Source organism: Cervus canadensis, chromosome 1, assembly GCF_019320065.1.
Source record: "Cervus canadensis isolate Bull #8, Minnesota chromosome 1, ASM1932006v1, whole genome shotgun sequence".
NCBI classification, from domain to species: domain Eukaryota; kingdom Metazoa; phylum Chordata; class Mammalia; order Artiodactyla; family Cervidae; genus Cervus; species Cervus canadensis.
The window spans coordinates 126,301,739-126,317,702 of record NC_057386.1 but is presented as its reverse complement, the minus strand read 5'-3'; the positions used below and the strand labels follow the sequence as shown (position 1 = coordinate 126,317,702).

At 43.8% G+C, this 15,964-nt stretch overlaps 1 protein-coding gene across 2 annotated transcripts in view; it reads right to left on the bottom strand.

The window, feature by feature from the left end:
• Positions 1–15,964, bottom strand: part of DNAH10 (dynein axonemal heavy chain 10) — a 166,133-nt gene that overhangs the window by 117,918 nt on the left and 32,251 nt on the right. Inside the window, exons 10-19 of one of the 2 annotated variants that reach the window (XM_043442362.1) lie at positions 14,761–14,959; positions 12,480–12,674; positions 11,539–11,709; positions 8,861–9,037; positions 7,626–7,751; positions 5,741–5,913; positions 4,534–4,685; positions 1,665–1,829; positions 863–1,070; positions 552–708 (exon numbers count right to left, since the gene is read on the bottom strand). In XM_043442362.1, coding sequence (XP_043298297.1) covers positions 552–708; positions 863–1,070; positions 1,665–1,829; positions 4,534–4,685; positions 5,741–5,913; positions 7,626–7,751; positions 8,861–9,037; positions 11,539–11,709; positions 12,480–12,674; positions 14,761–14,959 — 1,723 coding nt within the window. The remainder of the gene's footprint in view (positions 1–551; positions 709–862; positions 1,071–1,664; positions 1,830–4,533; positions 4,686–5,740; positions 5,914–7,625; positions 7,752–8,860; positions 9,038–11,538; positions 11,710–12,479; positions 12,675–14,760; positions 14,960–15,964) is intronic. The other variant, XM_043442368.1, reaches the window with a different exon arrangement.

The window sequence follows — 15,964 nt, the reverse complement described above, 5'->3', positions numbered from 1 at the left end:
ACGACTGTGTGACTGAACAATTTTGTGAGCTGTCTTAGAGATACTGAAACCCCCACCAGGTGGAAGAAGTTAACAGCATGATGACCAGACTGTAACCGTGACATGAGCTGCCACAATTCTGAGGACTGTCCTCAAGGAAATGGGAGCAAACTGACCATGGAACTGAAGATTAACTATACTTAAAACAATCAAGATGACACTAGCCAGACCACCGATGACAATTTCAAAACGACTGTCAGAGCTGACTGTGCTGTTTCTGCATGTAGCCCCCTCCCTCTGTCCATAAAAGCTCTTGTCCACTGGTTGTCAGTGGGGAGGGGGTTAGGCCTTTGGACAGGCGTCCACCCTCCACCGCTCACTCCTCATCCCCATTACCAGCACCCAAAATAAAACAAACTTTGCTTTTCACCAACCTGGCCTCTTTAGATCTTGAAAATCGAGCAGTCAGACCTAGGTTCGGTAACTCTGGGTCACATGCTGTCCACAGCTGGTGGGCTTAACTCTCTGCAACCAGGGACCACCCAGGAAATAACACACACTTCCGCCCTCACCTTGGTCATCTCCACACAGTTTCGGACACAGTGGACACACATCTTGTCAATCTCATTTGCATTGGGATGCAGGATGATCTCTGGCGCCGTCAAGATGGTTTCCGTTTGGAACAAAGGGACGTTTCCAAGGACTAAAGAATTAAAAGACTGCAGATTCCTAAGAGGGGTTAATAAAACAGACTCAGGACTCAGCAGAGTGAAATAGATTCGCCAGCACAGAGTCCTAACCACTGGACTGCCAAGGAATTCCCCCCCCGCCCCCCCCCACACACACACTGTCTTTACAACATGTAATACGAAGATTAACTCACTTCAGGATGAGTTTTGTCAGGACCTCGTAGATTCTATTTTCCCAGTATTCATAGTAGGAGGCCAGCCTGGGGGCCTTGCCTGTGTTGGTATGGATGACCAGCCCCTCAACTTTGGTCAGCAGAGGCCCAATGGCAAGATACCACCTGACCATGTGGTCCACATCTTTGGCCCTTTCTCGTTCAATGTGCTCAAAGAACTCCTTGACGCCTGCGGCCGAAGACATCTGTTAAAGCTCTTCATGGACACGGAAAAGGACATTACTCAAAAAGCAACGCAAACATGAGCTGTATGTCTCGCAAATACGAAAGTAGCCTCTAATCTTGACCAAAAGCAGAAAACAAGTCAACACCATCCAAAGCAAAACATATCCACAGCAAAAAATACACGACAACATGGGATTGAATGCTGATTGTGCATGCTATGTCTTTGGGCAATCTTGCTTGCCTTGAACTGCTTGTTAACTAGTCCTGAATTCCTTGTTGACTAAGTCCAAGAACGTTTAAAATACCGTTTGAATAAGTTAATGTGAATCCATAAAAACACAGTTCACCTTACTGTTACAGAGTTATTGACAAAAGAACCATTAATCTTCACAGACTCAGGAATCTATAAAACTAAGCAATACATAAAACATGACAAAGAGTAAGAATTACCCATTATCTTTTCAAGTAACTGCCTGAGATCGTGAGGCATGGTTTTATTCCATTTGTGGAATAAAATGTGTGTATGTGTGTGTGTGCACAATCATGACCAAGAGACTTTTCCTCCCATAATCAAGAGAAAAAAAGAAGCCAGATCTACCTGGGAGTTCATCCTCACTTTTAGGTGCTGGATATTTAAAGAGATTTATGGACTCTATTAAAGTAAGTCTGGAAGAAATGTCTTCTGCATTCTTATGAATCTGGTGGACAAGGGACTCAAATTTCCCAATGGCCTGTTTGCACCGAGTTATGTAGTCAGCAATACCTTTGGAGAGAAAGAGAAAGAACAAAAGAGGGATACTTGGCTTTCAACGCTTCCTTTCCACATCCCTCCCACCAACAACTGTAATGTTAATACCACATCCCTTCACAGGAAGGACCCTGCTCCTTCCATCCCCTTGGGTCTTTGAAGTGACAAAAATCCACTGGGTCCCTGGTGACTGGAACAAAGAGCTGGTGCTCAGAATCAACCAAACAATACATTTCTTCTGTTCACATTTTAGCATAATTGTATCTGAAGTACCATGAGGATAAAGAAGTCCAACCCTCTTGTCCTCTCATTGCCACGGCAACCTAAACCCTCCGCCCCATGCCACTTTGCCAACAGTCTCCTCTGGCCTGTTGCTTAGAAAAGTAAACAGCAAGAACATGCATAGTAAACCTGAATTAAGAATTTATGATTAATCGGGCAACAGCCTAAGCCTGTGATGTTTACAACAACCTATGAATAGGATACAAAGATTATGCCCATTTTACAGATGAGGAAGCAGAGCCCCTGAGAGGGTGAGTCACGTGGGTGGAAACTAGATATTTAACCCAGGGGTTTTGCTCTGGAGTCCATGGTCCAAACACACATATTCTCTGTACAAAGGAAGAGGAGAAAGAGGAGAAAAGGAAATGACAAAGAAAAAGAAGATTTGGAGCAAAAGAAGAGAAGTAGGAGGAAGGGGAAAAGAGTAAAAGCAAGAAAAAAAAAAAAAAAGAAAAGCAAAAATGCCTTGTTTATTTTTTTAAAAGTAAAGGAAGAAGAATGTACTTTTCCTTATTCTTCCTGCTAAATACAGCTAAGACCATGAACATTATCCATAAAACAAGCATAAGACTCTGAAAGGGGGAGAGACAGCCAACTAAAATAGGCTATCCCCTGAGCCATAAAACAAACCTCAACAGATTTAAAAGAACTGAAATTATACTCAGTATGTTCTCCAATGGACTCAAATTACAAATCAGCGACAGGAAGATAACAGGGAAATCTCCAAACACTTAGAAACTAAATAATACACTTCTAAATAATCCATGGGTCGAGGAGGAATACATAAAGGAAGTTTTAAAAATACATTGAATTGAATAAAAATTAAAATACAACTATCAAAATCTGTGGGGCATAACTAAAGCAGTGCTAAAAGGGAAATAGTACCAAATGCATACATTAGAAAAGAGGAAAAATATCAAATCAATTAAAGTTCCCACCTCAAGAACCTTTAAAAAGAAGAGTGAAATAAATTCCAAATCAAGCAGAAGGAAATAATACAGATGAGCAGAAATTAATAAAATTGAACACAGGAAAACAACAGATAAAAATCAATGAAACAAAGGGCTAATAAATAAAATAAATAATAAATAAATAAATAAATAAAAATAAAATAAAACTAATCTCTAGCAGGACTGAAAAGAAAAAGAGAGAAGACACAAATTAACAGTATCCAGAATTAAATAGGAGGGATCCCTAAAGACAGGTATTGTAAAGATAATAAGGGTACAATAAGAAAAACTCACATTGAATCTGACAAGTTGGATGATATGGACCACTGATTTGAAAAGGACAAACTACACGACTCACCCAATAGGATATTAATCACTTGAACCGTCCTATAACTATTAATGAAACAGAATCTGTAATTTTAAAACTTCAAAAAAAGAACAAATAAAAACAATCACAACACAAAACCCCGGAGAAGGAAATGGCAATCCACTCCAATATTCTTGCCTGGAGAACACCATGGACAGAGGAGCCTGGTGGGCTACAGTCCATGGGGTCGCAAAGAGTCAGACACGACTGAGCAATTGCTGCTACTGCTGCGACCCCATAGATGGCAGCCCATCAGCCTCCCCCGTCCCTGGGATTCTCCAGGCAAGAATACTGGAGTGGGTTGCCATTTCCTTCTCCAATGCGTGAAAGTGAAAAGTGAAAGTGAAGTCGCTCAGTCCTGTCCGACTCCCAGCGACCCCATGGACTGCAGCCTACCAGGCTCCTCCATCCATGGGATTTTCCAGGCAAGAGTACTGGGGTGGGGTGCCATTGCTTTCTCTGACTGAGCGACTACTCATACACAAAACCCCGCACGTCATGCTCAAAACATATTTGTTACGGACTTCCCTGGTGAGCCAGTGGTTAGGAATCTGCCTTGCAATGCAGGGGACATGGGTTCGATCCCTGGTCAAGGAACTAAGATCCCCACATGCTGTGGAGCAACTTAGCCCACACATCACAACTAGAGAAGCCAGGGCACCAACCACAACTACTGAGCCCATAAGCCGAAACCGGAGAGTCCATGCGCCACGACAAAAGGTCCTATATGAGGCAAAGGAGATCCTGCGTGCTGCAATTAAGACCCAACGTAATCAAATAAAAATAATAAATTTTTTTAAAAGCATGGCTTGTTAACCATATCTATGCACATGCGAGCTTCCCTTGTGGCTCAGCTGGTAAAGAATCCGCCTGCAATGCGGGAGACCAGGGTTCAATCCCTGGGTTGGGAAGATTCCCTGGAGAAGGGAAAGGCTACCCACTGCAGTATTCTAGCCTGGAGGATTCCATGGACTGTATAGTCCATGGGGTCGCAAAGAATCAGACATGACTGACGACTTTCACTTTCACATACATTCAAAAATTGTAATTTGACTAAGACAATCTAAAAGAATGATTGCATCCCAAAGTCTAAAAGGCAATAGATAGATGAATTTATTACCTAGTGAGTTCCAGTTCAACCTCTTGTATCCAGATCTAAACACTCTTAATAATTCCTGGGAATGGTCATCAAGAAGAAGAGACTCTGCCTCATTTAACGTTCCTGTGAGCATGTGATAATGATCCAACATACGTTGTATCCCATCCGTGTACCTGGACATTACAGGAAAGTCACTGACATTAGAAAAATGGATTTCACAAAAAGCTTAATAACCTTACAATACGTTACAAAAGACCAAAGACAGACTACAAATTTAAAAGAATGTCACTCTTCCCAATAACTTTCCTTTGTGGAAAATATTGGTTACTTCTTAATTTCAAAATGTTATTTATAGGGAACTCTACTCAATACCCTGTAATGACCTATACAGGAAAATAATCTCAAAAAGAGAGTATGTATGTATGTGTGAATGCTAAGTTGCTTCAGTTGTGTCCAACCCTTTGTGACCCTATGGATTGCAGCCTGCCAGGCTCCTCTGTCCATGGGATTCTCCAGGCAAGAATACTGGAGTGGGTTGCCAAGCCCTCCTCCAGCGGATCTTCCCGACCCAGGGATGGAACCCATGTCTCTTACGTCTACCTTCATTGGTAGGTGGGTTCTTTACCACTAGCGCCACCTGGGAAGCATGTATGTGTAACTGATAGTATAATCATGTATAACTGATTCACTCCGCTCTATAGCAGAAATTAACACAACATTATAAATCAACTATAGTGATATTGAAAGTTACTCAGTCATGTCTGACTCTTGGCGACCCCATGGACTGTAGCCCACCAGGCTCCTCTGTTCATGGAATTCTCCAGCAAGAATACTGGAGTGGGTTTGCCATTCCCTTCTCCAGGGGGTCTTCCCAACCCAGGGATCAAACCCAGGTCTCCTGCATTGCAGGCAGATTCTTTAAAATCTGAGCCACCAGGGAAGCCCCAAAATCAACTATACTCCAGTGAAAATTAATTTTTAAAAAAAAGTGCTATTTAAGTTTACATGAAATAAGTTTATCTTTACTATTTTAGACAAATGTATTAATACAAATTTTAAACATTTCTTAGTTCTCATTTCTAATGCAACAAACATTGATAGTTATAAAATCCACAAAAATGAAAACCTTGGCATGGGCAGGGGAGTGGTTCTCAATAATTTAAAAGAATGTAAAGGGGTCCCAAGATAAGAAGTGTTGACCATTGATTTAAAAGAAGAATCCTTTTACCTAAGAAATTTGTCCTCCTGGAGAGCAATGTTCCTTGCTAATTCGGGGACAGGGAAGCCCAGCTGTTCCAAGTACTTTGTTTCATTAATAATCTCCCTGAGAACAGGTGAAAAGTTGATTGAGAAAGCAGGCACTCTTTCAGGATTTATGGCGTCATCACCAGCGGCAGAAGTCTATGGGGGAGATGATGTTTCATAAGCATGGGAAGGGCTGTCCACAAAGCAATCAGATCAACACAACCCAAGTTATAAATGTGAATTTGAAAAAAAAATCAGGAGAAGGAAATGGCAACCCACTCCAGTATTCTTGCCTGGAAAAATCCATGGACAGAGGAGTCTGGCGGGCTGGGACCTGGGATTATATGACTGAGCATGTGTGCACGAGGGTGGAGGGAGATGGGCTGGTGGCAATAAACTGGTAGAACTAAAAAAAAAAAAAAAAAAAATCAGTGGAGGGGTTTTGCTGCCCTGACAGAGCGGGGAGCTGACCAGAACTAAGCTAGAAGACAAACTTGGGTGCACAGAGTTTTTAAAGAACTTGATTTAGCACTCATGTTTGAAAATTGGGCAATTGCATGAAAAAATCCAAAAATCTGGCTTCCCTCAAAAAATTGGAAAAGCTGATGATAAATGACAAGAACAGACTGAAGCTGGGGAGTGGCTGTCCCTTTTGAATAGGACACAAGCCATCCAGTTCCTGATAAGCTCTACCTGGCCTCTTCGCTCATTTTAGTACCTACTTTGGAACTTAGGAGACCAAAGACCTGAAACTGCCAGGCCGAGGTCTTTTCGTCCCCACTGTTAATATTTAATTTGTTGAGCACTTGCTATATGCTGGGCCCCGTGCTAAAGATGGGGATGAATCATGTGAAACTGAGACAGGCTGGGACCTGGGACCCTTTGCTGCAATGCTTGCACCTGGACACACTTCTCCTCCAGTAACAAAATACAAAGAAATTACATGGGACTAAAAAATAACTGCATATACTTGCAGTTGGAGCAAATTCTAGACAAGAGATACAAAAAGACTGAAAAATCCTTATTGCCACTTCTGAAGAGCCATAGCAAAAACAGGGTGTCCAGAGAAAAAGGTCCCTGAACTCAACACCACCAAAGGGATGGGCAAATTACTTAAGCCACCCCTCTGGCCAGACCCCCCTGGACACACCCCTACCCTCACCCCATATAATGAACAAGCTCAGCATCCGATACTAGGGGAGTGAACAAGCAAGGGAACGTGTTACTTCTGACTCCCCATTGCTGCAGCAGGGGCCCCCAATAAAGCCTTGCTTTGAATTGCTTATCTGGCCTCTAGTCAATTTCTATTGATTGGGGAAGGCCAAGAACCCTGGTTGCTATCAAAGTGACACTTTCCTGTAAGTTAAAAATAATCAACCATCAGCAGTTTGAACCTGTTTCATACACGGTTCAACTAATATTTTGCATGTTCGTGGTCATCTGATCCAGGTCATTTTACAAATTGGGTCCCTGAAGCCCAGAATTAAGCCAAGGAGTCAGAAGGGTTGCCTGATCCCCACCTGTTTCCTGACCATGACATTTTGCTACCTCCATGTTTTCCCTTCCTGCCTCTGTTCTTCTCCCTGATCAACCCCTGCCACCTCTGCCCTTCTTTGCCTTTGATTTTGGAAATACCTCTCAACTTCGTGAGAGTGAACACATCAGACCTCAAGGAAATGGGAGTTACCATCATCTTACACGGCCACCATAGTCTGGGGTGCGTGTGTTCGTGTGTGTGTGTGTGTGCACACATGTCAGTGCTCAGTCACGTCTAACTCTTCGCGACCCCATGGACTGTAGCCCACCAGGCTTCTCTGCCCATGGGATTCTCCAGGTAAGAACACTGCTTCAGATCTGAAAAGATGCACCTTAGTAAGCAGACTCTTCTTCATGAGAGTTGGCAGGATCAGTTCTGTCGTCTCTCTCCACTGCTCATACTTTCTATCTTCATAGTCTTTCATCATCCTACCCAGTTCCAAATATTTTTGTTTGACCTATCAGAGAAGTCAGGCAAATGTCACTTTGTCCTTGAAAATAACAATTTTCTCTCTCTCCTGAAAAAAAAATCACTTAACACTTTATGCAAGAGGAAGCAGGCAGATTTGCACAAATTTGGATGATTTGCCTGCCATGGTATGGCTTAAAATCTAGGCTGATTAGTAAGACTCACAAACCTCAGCCCATGGCTGGGAGCTCAAAAAGAATGACAGTGATTCATGACTTGCGAAGACCATATGAAATTCAAATTTCAGCATCCATGAATGAAGTTTTATTGGAATACACCTGTTCATTCACATGTTATCTACCACTTTCTTTCTAGAAAGGCAGAGATGAATAGTTGCAACAGGGGCCGTTTGACCCACAAATGCCTAAAATACTTATTCTTTGGATGGTTAAAGAAAAGGTTTCCCAGCCCTTTTGATATAACAGACAAAAATGCATGAAGAGGAGGGACAGTATTATCAAAAAGAGCGTGGTCACCCTCTGGAGAGGCTGAAGATCAAGAGCAGGGGGAAGTCATGTGCTTGTCACCTGGAAGCTGTCATAGATATATGACATGTCATACATACGGAGATGTGGTCCCCAGGGACCACGGGAAAGACTGTCTGAGTTGCAGGCATGGATTTGAAATTGAACTGCTTCTCATGCAGGCAACTCTGCACAGCCAGTTCGTGCTCAGGGGTCACCTGGATTGAAGGTGCCACCTGGGCACGCTCAAGGCTACCCATCTACAATTAAACCGTGAAATACAGGACTTCCCTGGTGGTCCAGTGGTTAAGAGTCCACCTTCCAATGCAGGGCACATGGGTTTGATCCCTGGATAGGGAACTAAGATCTCACATGCCTTGGGGGCAACTAAGCCACAACTACTGAGCCTGCACACCACAGCTACTGAAGCCTGCATGCCCTGGAGCCCGTGTTCCGCAACAAGAGACACCACCGCAATAAATCTGTGCACCGCAACTAAAGAGCAGCCCCCGCTCGCCACAACTAGAGAAAGCCCACATGCAGCACTCACTCAAGACTCAGAGCAGCCTGAATAAATGAATAATTTTTAAAACGTGAAACTCAAAACGGGACCGTTGCAGCAGACATAACGTACTTCTCTTCCTCCATCACTGTCCAGGATCTCCTCTACTTCTTGAAATCTGAGGATGGTGTGCTTAATCCGGAAGAACAGAGACCGTTCCCAGTAGATGGCACCTGCTACCGGGGGATGGTTCTTATACAACGGGGGGTTGTCGAGGTTCTGAACAAAGATTTTGTTAACTATGTCAATCTGCAAAGCAATCAGACAAATTCCATAAGCAAGCAGTATCAGCGTGCGGGCCAAGACAAGATTGAACTTGAGGTTTGTATCTTTAAAGAAATGAACATGGAATGTCAAGAAATACTTAAAGGTACAGAATAGTGCTTTTACTACTTAGTCTCTACTGCTTTTTCTTATTCTCTGCAGGAATTTTTTGTTTGGTTTAACATATGGGATGATCCAGACTGCCTTGTACTTACAGACTGTGTACAATCATTTGGGGGACCATTTTTTGGCCTTGCCATGTGGTTTGTGGGATATTAGTTCCCCAGCCAGGAATCAAACCCAGGCCCTCGGCAGTGAAAGTACAGAATCTTAACCACCAGATCACCAGGGAATTCCCCGTGGAAATTCTGAAATCTGTTCTAGACATGACAGGTGGCCAGGCCTCCTGCATCGTGTGTGTGTGTGTGTGTGTAGTACATGCCACTGAGGTTTTATAACTGTTTATCGTGTAATATTTTTCTAAATGTGGTACAATATGCATGACAAAATTCACCATCTTAACCATTTTTCAGTGTGATTTCAGTGGAATTAAGTACATTCATGCTGATACAACTTAGCGACTGAACAACAACAAAATGCTGTTGTGCATCCATCATCACCATCCATCTCCAGAACTTCTTTCATCTTGAAAAGTTGAAACTCTGGGTACCCATGAAACACAGTAACTCCCCATTTCCCTCTCCCCCAGCTCCTAGGAACCACCTTTCTACTTTGTCTTTATGACTCTGACTACTCCAAGTACCTCATGTAAATAGACTCATAGAGTATTTGTCTTTTTATGACTGGCTTATTTTAATTAACACAAAGCCCTCAAGTTTCATTCATGTTGTATTAATAGCATATGGCAGAATTTCCTTCCTTTTTAAAGCTTAATAATCTTCCATGTGCAGATATAACGCACTTTGTTTATCCACTCATCTATCAGTGGACCCTTGGGTTATTTCCAGCTTTTGGTAGTTGTGGATAGTGCTGCTATGAGCATCAATGTTCAAATATCTCTTCGAGACTCTGCTTTCCATTATCTGTGTATATGCACAAAATGGAACTGCTGAATCATATGGCCTGCTGCTGCCGCTAAGTCACTTCAGTCGTGTCTGACTCTGTGCGACCCCATAGACGGCAGCCCACCAGGCTCCGCCATCCCTGGGGTTCTCCAGGCAAGAACACTGGAGTGGGTTGCCATTTCCTTCTCCAATGCATGAAAGTGAAAAGTGAAAGTAAAGTCACTCAGTCTAACTCTTTGTGATATGGCCTGGGCTTACACTTTAAAATAAATTTTGCAACCATAATTCAAAAAGACACATGTACCCCAACATTCATTGCAGTGCTGTTTACAACAGTCAGGACATGGAAGCAACCTAAATAGCCATCAACGGATGAATGCATAATGAAGTTGTGGTACATATATATACAGTGGAATATTACTCAGCCATGAAAAGGAATGAAATTGTGTCATTTGTAGTCATGTGGATGGACCTAGAGTCTCTCATACATGAAGTAAGTTAGGAAGAGAAAAACAGATACCGTATATTAATGCATATATATGGAATCTAGAAAAAGGGTACAGAATGAATCTGTTTGCAGGGCAGGAATAGAGACGCAGATGTAGAGGTCATGTGAGCACAGCAAGGAGAGCGGAGGGTGGGATGAATTAGGGGAGTAGCACTGACCTCCACCATGTATGAAATAGACAGCTAGTGGGAAGCTGCTGTATAGTGTAGGTAGCTCAGTCTGGGGCTCTGCAATGACCGAGAGGGGTGGGATGGGAGAAGGGTGGGAAGGATCAAGAGGCAAGGGATATATTAATATGCACACCTATGGTGATCTACATTGTTGTACAGTGCAAACTAACAGAACATTGTAAAGCAATTACACTCCAATAAAAATAATAAATTAAAAAATAAAATAAGCATGTCACCCTCTCATGGGAATAATTAGGTGTCAGAGGCAAAATAAGATCTGCCCCAATAATGGTCCTGATCTCCAGAATTTATGAATACATTATATGATAAGGAGGAATTAGGTAGCAGGTGGAGTTAAGGTTGCCAATTAGCTGACCTTACAATAAAGAGATGATCCTGGATTATCTAGGTGAGTACAATGTATAATGAGTATCCTTACAACAGGAATGTGTATATGAACACACACATGACCTTCACACTACTTCACTCTTGTTACTATGATTATTACTATGACTAATTCACTCAGGGCCCATCACAATGTAATGGCATATAAGATTGATGGCATATAATATTGTACTTCATAAGTTCTTACTGAATTTCTCCACTAAATAAGCAAACCCACTTCCTTTTGGTTACCTGTTTTGATTATACAACATGCTATTTTGGGAAAATTCCACAGTTTCTCTGAATTTAGATGAGAAAGACAACAGTGTGGTCCAGTTGCTTACATTTTGCCAAGTGTATTTTCACTGCTACGACAGCCACAGATTTTTTTTCAGTTACCTCTTTACAATACTGCGCAAGGATATCATTAAATTTCATCATCATTTGTCGATTAATGGCCTCCCGTGAACGAATATGTTTAAATTTTAAAAGCATATCAAATGCTGCTTCAGCTGATCGAAGTGTCTTAAAAGATTCGTCAATAAAATTTTTTGCTTCTTTTTCAATAACCTGCCAAAAACAAACAAACAAACAAAGCCAAGAAAAAAAACCCTCAGGACCCTGTAATTATCCCACAAAAAGCGAAATGTCAAGAAAGAAGCAAAACAAACCAAATCAGTACCTTGAGAAGGATTTCCATTGTACTTCAGTGGAAGCTATACTGTGTTAGCTACAGTACAGGTAGGTACAACTCTTTGCAACGCCAGGGACTGTAACCAACCAGGCTCCTCTGTTCATGGAATTCTTCAGACAAGAATACTAAAGTGGGTTGCCATTCCCTTCTCCTGAGGATCTTCCCGACCCAGAAATTGAATCTTGGCCTCCTGTATTGCAGGATTCTTTACTATCTGAGCCACCAGGACTTCCCTTAGCGGAAGCTGGGGTCCAAATAAAAATAGCAGACCACCTGCTGCATCAGTTTTCTGCTCTCTCCCTTCCACTAGTCAAAATGATGGAAAAGGAAATTTTTAAAATACTAACTGATAAAAAATAAAATAAAATAAAATACTAACTCATATAGACAAAGAAATGGGAGAGGACACAACAGCAAAGATACTTCAGGTAAACTCATTCTGCCTGGGGAGTAGGAGTGGGGACAGAGGACATTGAGAAATGTTCATTTTCACCTTATGCTCTTCTGCACAGTTTTCATTTTTCACTAAAAAAGCAGGGATCCCTTTTTATGATTTGGGGGGGAAAAAAACCCTAAACATAACTAAATAACCCAACAGAATCACAGTATCCACTTCCAAGGTCAAATCAAAGGATGTGTTACTTGCCAGGACTTCGATCTTGAAGTCGTCCATCACGTATTTCCAGTACTGGGAGCACTTGATGCTAAAAGGGTCAAAGGTCAGGTTTTCCATGGGGGTGACCAGGCCATCCACCCTGCACAGGACATCATCAATGCGCTTGGGATCCCCAGTCACTGCTTTCAGCTCTGGACCAAATATGTTGTAGAATTCCTCCACGACCTGTCCAATCAAACAAAATGAGGGAGGTGACCATTTGGTTTTCTCATGATGCTTCTCATGTTATTAATAAATGGATTGTGTCACACAGGTAACTTCCTCTCAGTCTAAGCCCTTGGGTTACCCACTGCACAAAGGACCAGTCCCAGATGCCCTGACAGAGTTTTCAAACTTTGCAGGCTCAGGACCCTACCCCCTCTTTCTGTCTCTTCCCATCCTGCTCGTCCCCTGCTGCCTCATAGTCCCCCCAGGCCTCTTTCAGATCCATGTTCCTTTCTGTCTCAGGGCTTTTGCACACACAGTGTAAAATGTCTAGGTGCCTACTGTGTGTGCGTGTGTGTTAAGTCACTTCAGTCATGTCTGACTCTTTGTGATCCCGTGGACTGTAGCCCACCAGGCTCCTCTGTCCGCGGGATTCTCCAGGCAAGGATACTGGAGTGGGTTGCCATTCCCTTCTCCAGGGGATCTTCCCTACCCAGGGGTCAAACCCACATCTCTTACGTCTCCTGCATGGACAGGCAGGTTTTTTATCACTACTGCCACCTGGGAGGCCCAGGTACCTACTACTCATCATTAAATATGCCTTCATCTTTTCCGACCCTTTAGAACAGGGTAGACCCCCTACATGGGTAACTCAAACAGTAAAGAATCTGCCTGCAAAGCGAGAGACCTGGGTTCAATCCCTGGGTTGGGAAGATCCCCTGGAGAAGGGCACAGCGACCCACTCCAGTATTCTTGCCTGGAGAATTCCATGGACAGAGGAGCCTGGTGGGCTACAGTCCATGTGGTCAAAAAGAGTCAGACACAACTGTGTGACTAACACCTTCACTTTCAGGCCCCTACACACACACTTCCAGAGCCCCCTCTATTCCCCTTTCTTTGCACTCATCTCAGCTGTAGCTATGGATCTGAGTGATTTTTTTCTGTCATGAGAATTTTTTGAGGTAGACCATTTTTAAAGTCTTTATTGAATTTGTTACATTACTGCTTCTGTTTTATGTTTTTAGTTTCTTTTGGCCGAGAACCATGTGGGATCTTAGTTCCCCGACCAGGGATGGAACCTACACCCCTTGCATTGGAACACGAAGTCTTAACCACTGGACCACCAGAGAAGTCCCTCCGTGTGATTAGCATGTCCACCTTCTTTCTCTTCCACTAGACTGTGAGCTCCACGAGGCAGAGATGATGTACATACAGGGCAGGCTTCTTAGGTGTGGGACTCAGGCAGGCGCACAGGGCCCCAGGCTCCAAAGGGCTCTGGGCTGGATTGAAGTCTCTGCTATTAACATCCTGAAATTCTCGACCACTTTATCTCTGAGCTTGTGTTTTGTAAATCAAGTTGGGGGAGGCGGGAGGCAATCATGCACGCATGTGAGCAGATAGGCAAAAGCTGGCTGTGGGCTGTCCACGACACCCCATCGAGAGGCAGCACGTGAGGCCCATGAGCTGAGACTCCCAGCGAAGCCACGGTACGCAGGAGTTCAGGGAGACTCAGAGTCAGTACCCGTCAACGTGTTGCAGCTGCGATGAGTAAACAAGGACAGTGACATCTCAGAGAGGCCACCTTCTCCCTTTGAAGCAGAGCTGGCTTCCAATATTTCGTAATAATCATAAATGGAGTATAACCTTTAATACTGTGAATCCTACCATACAACTGTAACCTATATAATGTACATCAACTACATTTCAATTTTCTAAAACAGATGTTTAAAACAAGAAAACCAAGGAAAGTCCCTGGCAGTCCAGAGGTTAAGACTCTGCGATTTCACTGCCGAGAGCCAGGGTTTAACCCCTGGTTTGGAAAATAAGATCCCACAAGCTGAGCACTGAGGGAAAAAAAAAAAAAGAAGAAGAGGGGGAGGGGAGAAGGGGGATGTCACTGAAGGGAAAGCTGCAAAGGTCAGGTGTGCTTTGGGACATTCTGGAACATTCTGTTTGCTCTGCAGGCATCTCTCCTGGCTAGACACTCCCGGCCTCCCTGCTCCCAACTGACACGGAGAGATCCACCGTCAAAAAGCCAAACTGCCTTCCATGGAGCAAATCCCAGATCTGAACGCCTTCACATGCATTGAAGACCCAGCCTCCCTACCTGCAGGATGTCATAGAGGTCCTGGCAGATGGTGGCCATGTAATCCGTTCTCTCGAACAGCCGTTTCCGATCAAACTCCCACCGAGCCTCTCTCCCCGAAGCCTCAATCTTGGCCCGGGTGTCGAAATAGGCCTTTTTCCACATGTTGAGGGTGTTCCTGGCCTCCAAGGTCTTATGCTGTGCGCTCGCTCGGTTTTCTCTGGGAAGCAAAGAGATGCTGTGATGGGCAGGAGGGCAGAGCTGCGGGGAGGCGGGGAGTTGGAGCCACGCTGCTCCCTGGTGGGGAGGGGCAGGTTCTAAGGGGACAATCCTAAGCAAAGAGCTGAGCCTCTCTGATGACATAGCCTCATCGCAAACAGCTTCCCAGGCAAGAGATTGTTCCGCCAAGAAATTTGCAGGAAAGCAATTTGCAGCGGTGTGGGCAGGATTCCAAGCCACGGCCCAGGTAGACCTTCACCACAGCTGCCCCTCAATGGACAAAGCTGTGGTTTACCTGATAAGTTTTCTGTTTGAGCTTGAAGGGAAGCTGGTGGTCTTGGATCCATGGGGGGAGGGGGGATGGGGCTGTAATACTGGAGCAAAATGATAGTACTAAGATTTTGGTACCTATTTCACTTATATAGATTATTTTTTAAGAAAGTAAAAAGAGAGAGAGAGAATTCTCTGGCCGTCTGCTGGTTAGGACTCTGCACTTCTGCAGGGGGCACAGGTTCAATCCCTGGTCAGGGAACTAAGATCCTGCATGCAGCTCAGCCAAAATAAAAGAGAGAGTTAAAAAAAAAAAAAAAAGATTAGTGTCCCCTTCCAGATTTGATCCTCAGAGTCTGTTCCACCTGAGGGGATCCTCCATGTTCCAGGTGTGAGGTTCCCTCAGACCATGTGCCTCGGTCTCTCCAAGGATAATTTGTGACCCCATGGACTGTATCCGCCAGGCTCCTCTGTCCATGGGATTCTCCAGGCAAGAATACTGCAGTGGATTGCCATTTCCTCCTCCAGGGGATCTTCCCAACCCAGGGATTGAACCCAGGTCTCCTGCACTGCAAGCAGATTCTTTACTGTCTGAGCCATCAGGGAAGCCCCTAATTAAGGAAGATGGTCCTGATTAATCCACACAAGTGGAGTATTATTTGGCCATAAAAAGAAATGAAGCACTGATACAGGCTACACCATGAAAACACAATGCTGAGTGGGAGGAGCCAGTCAT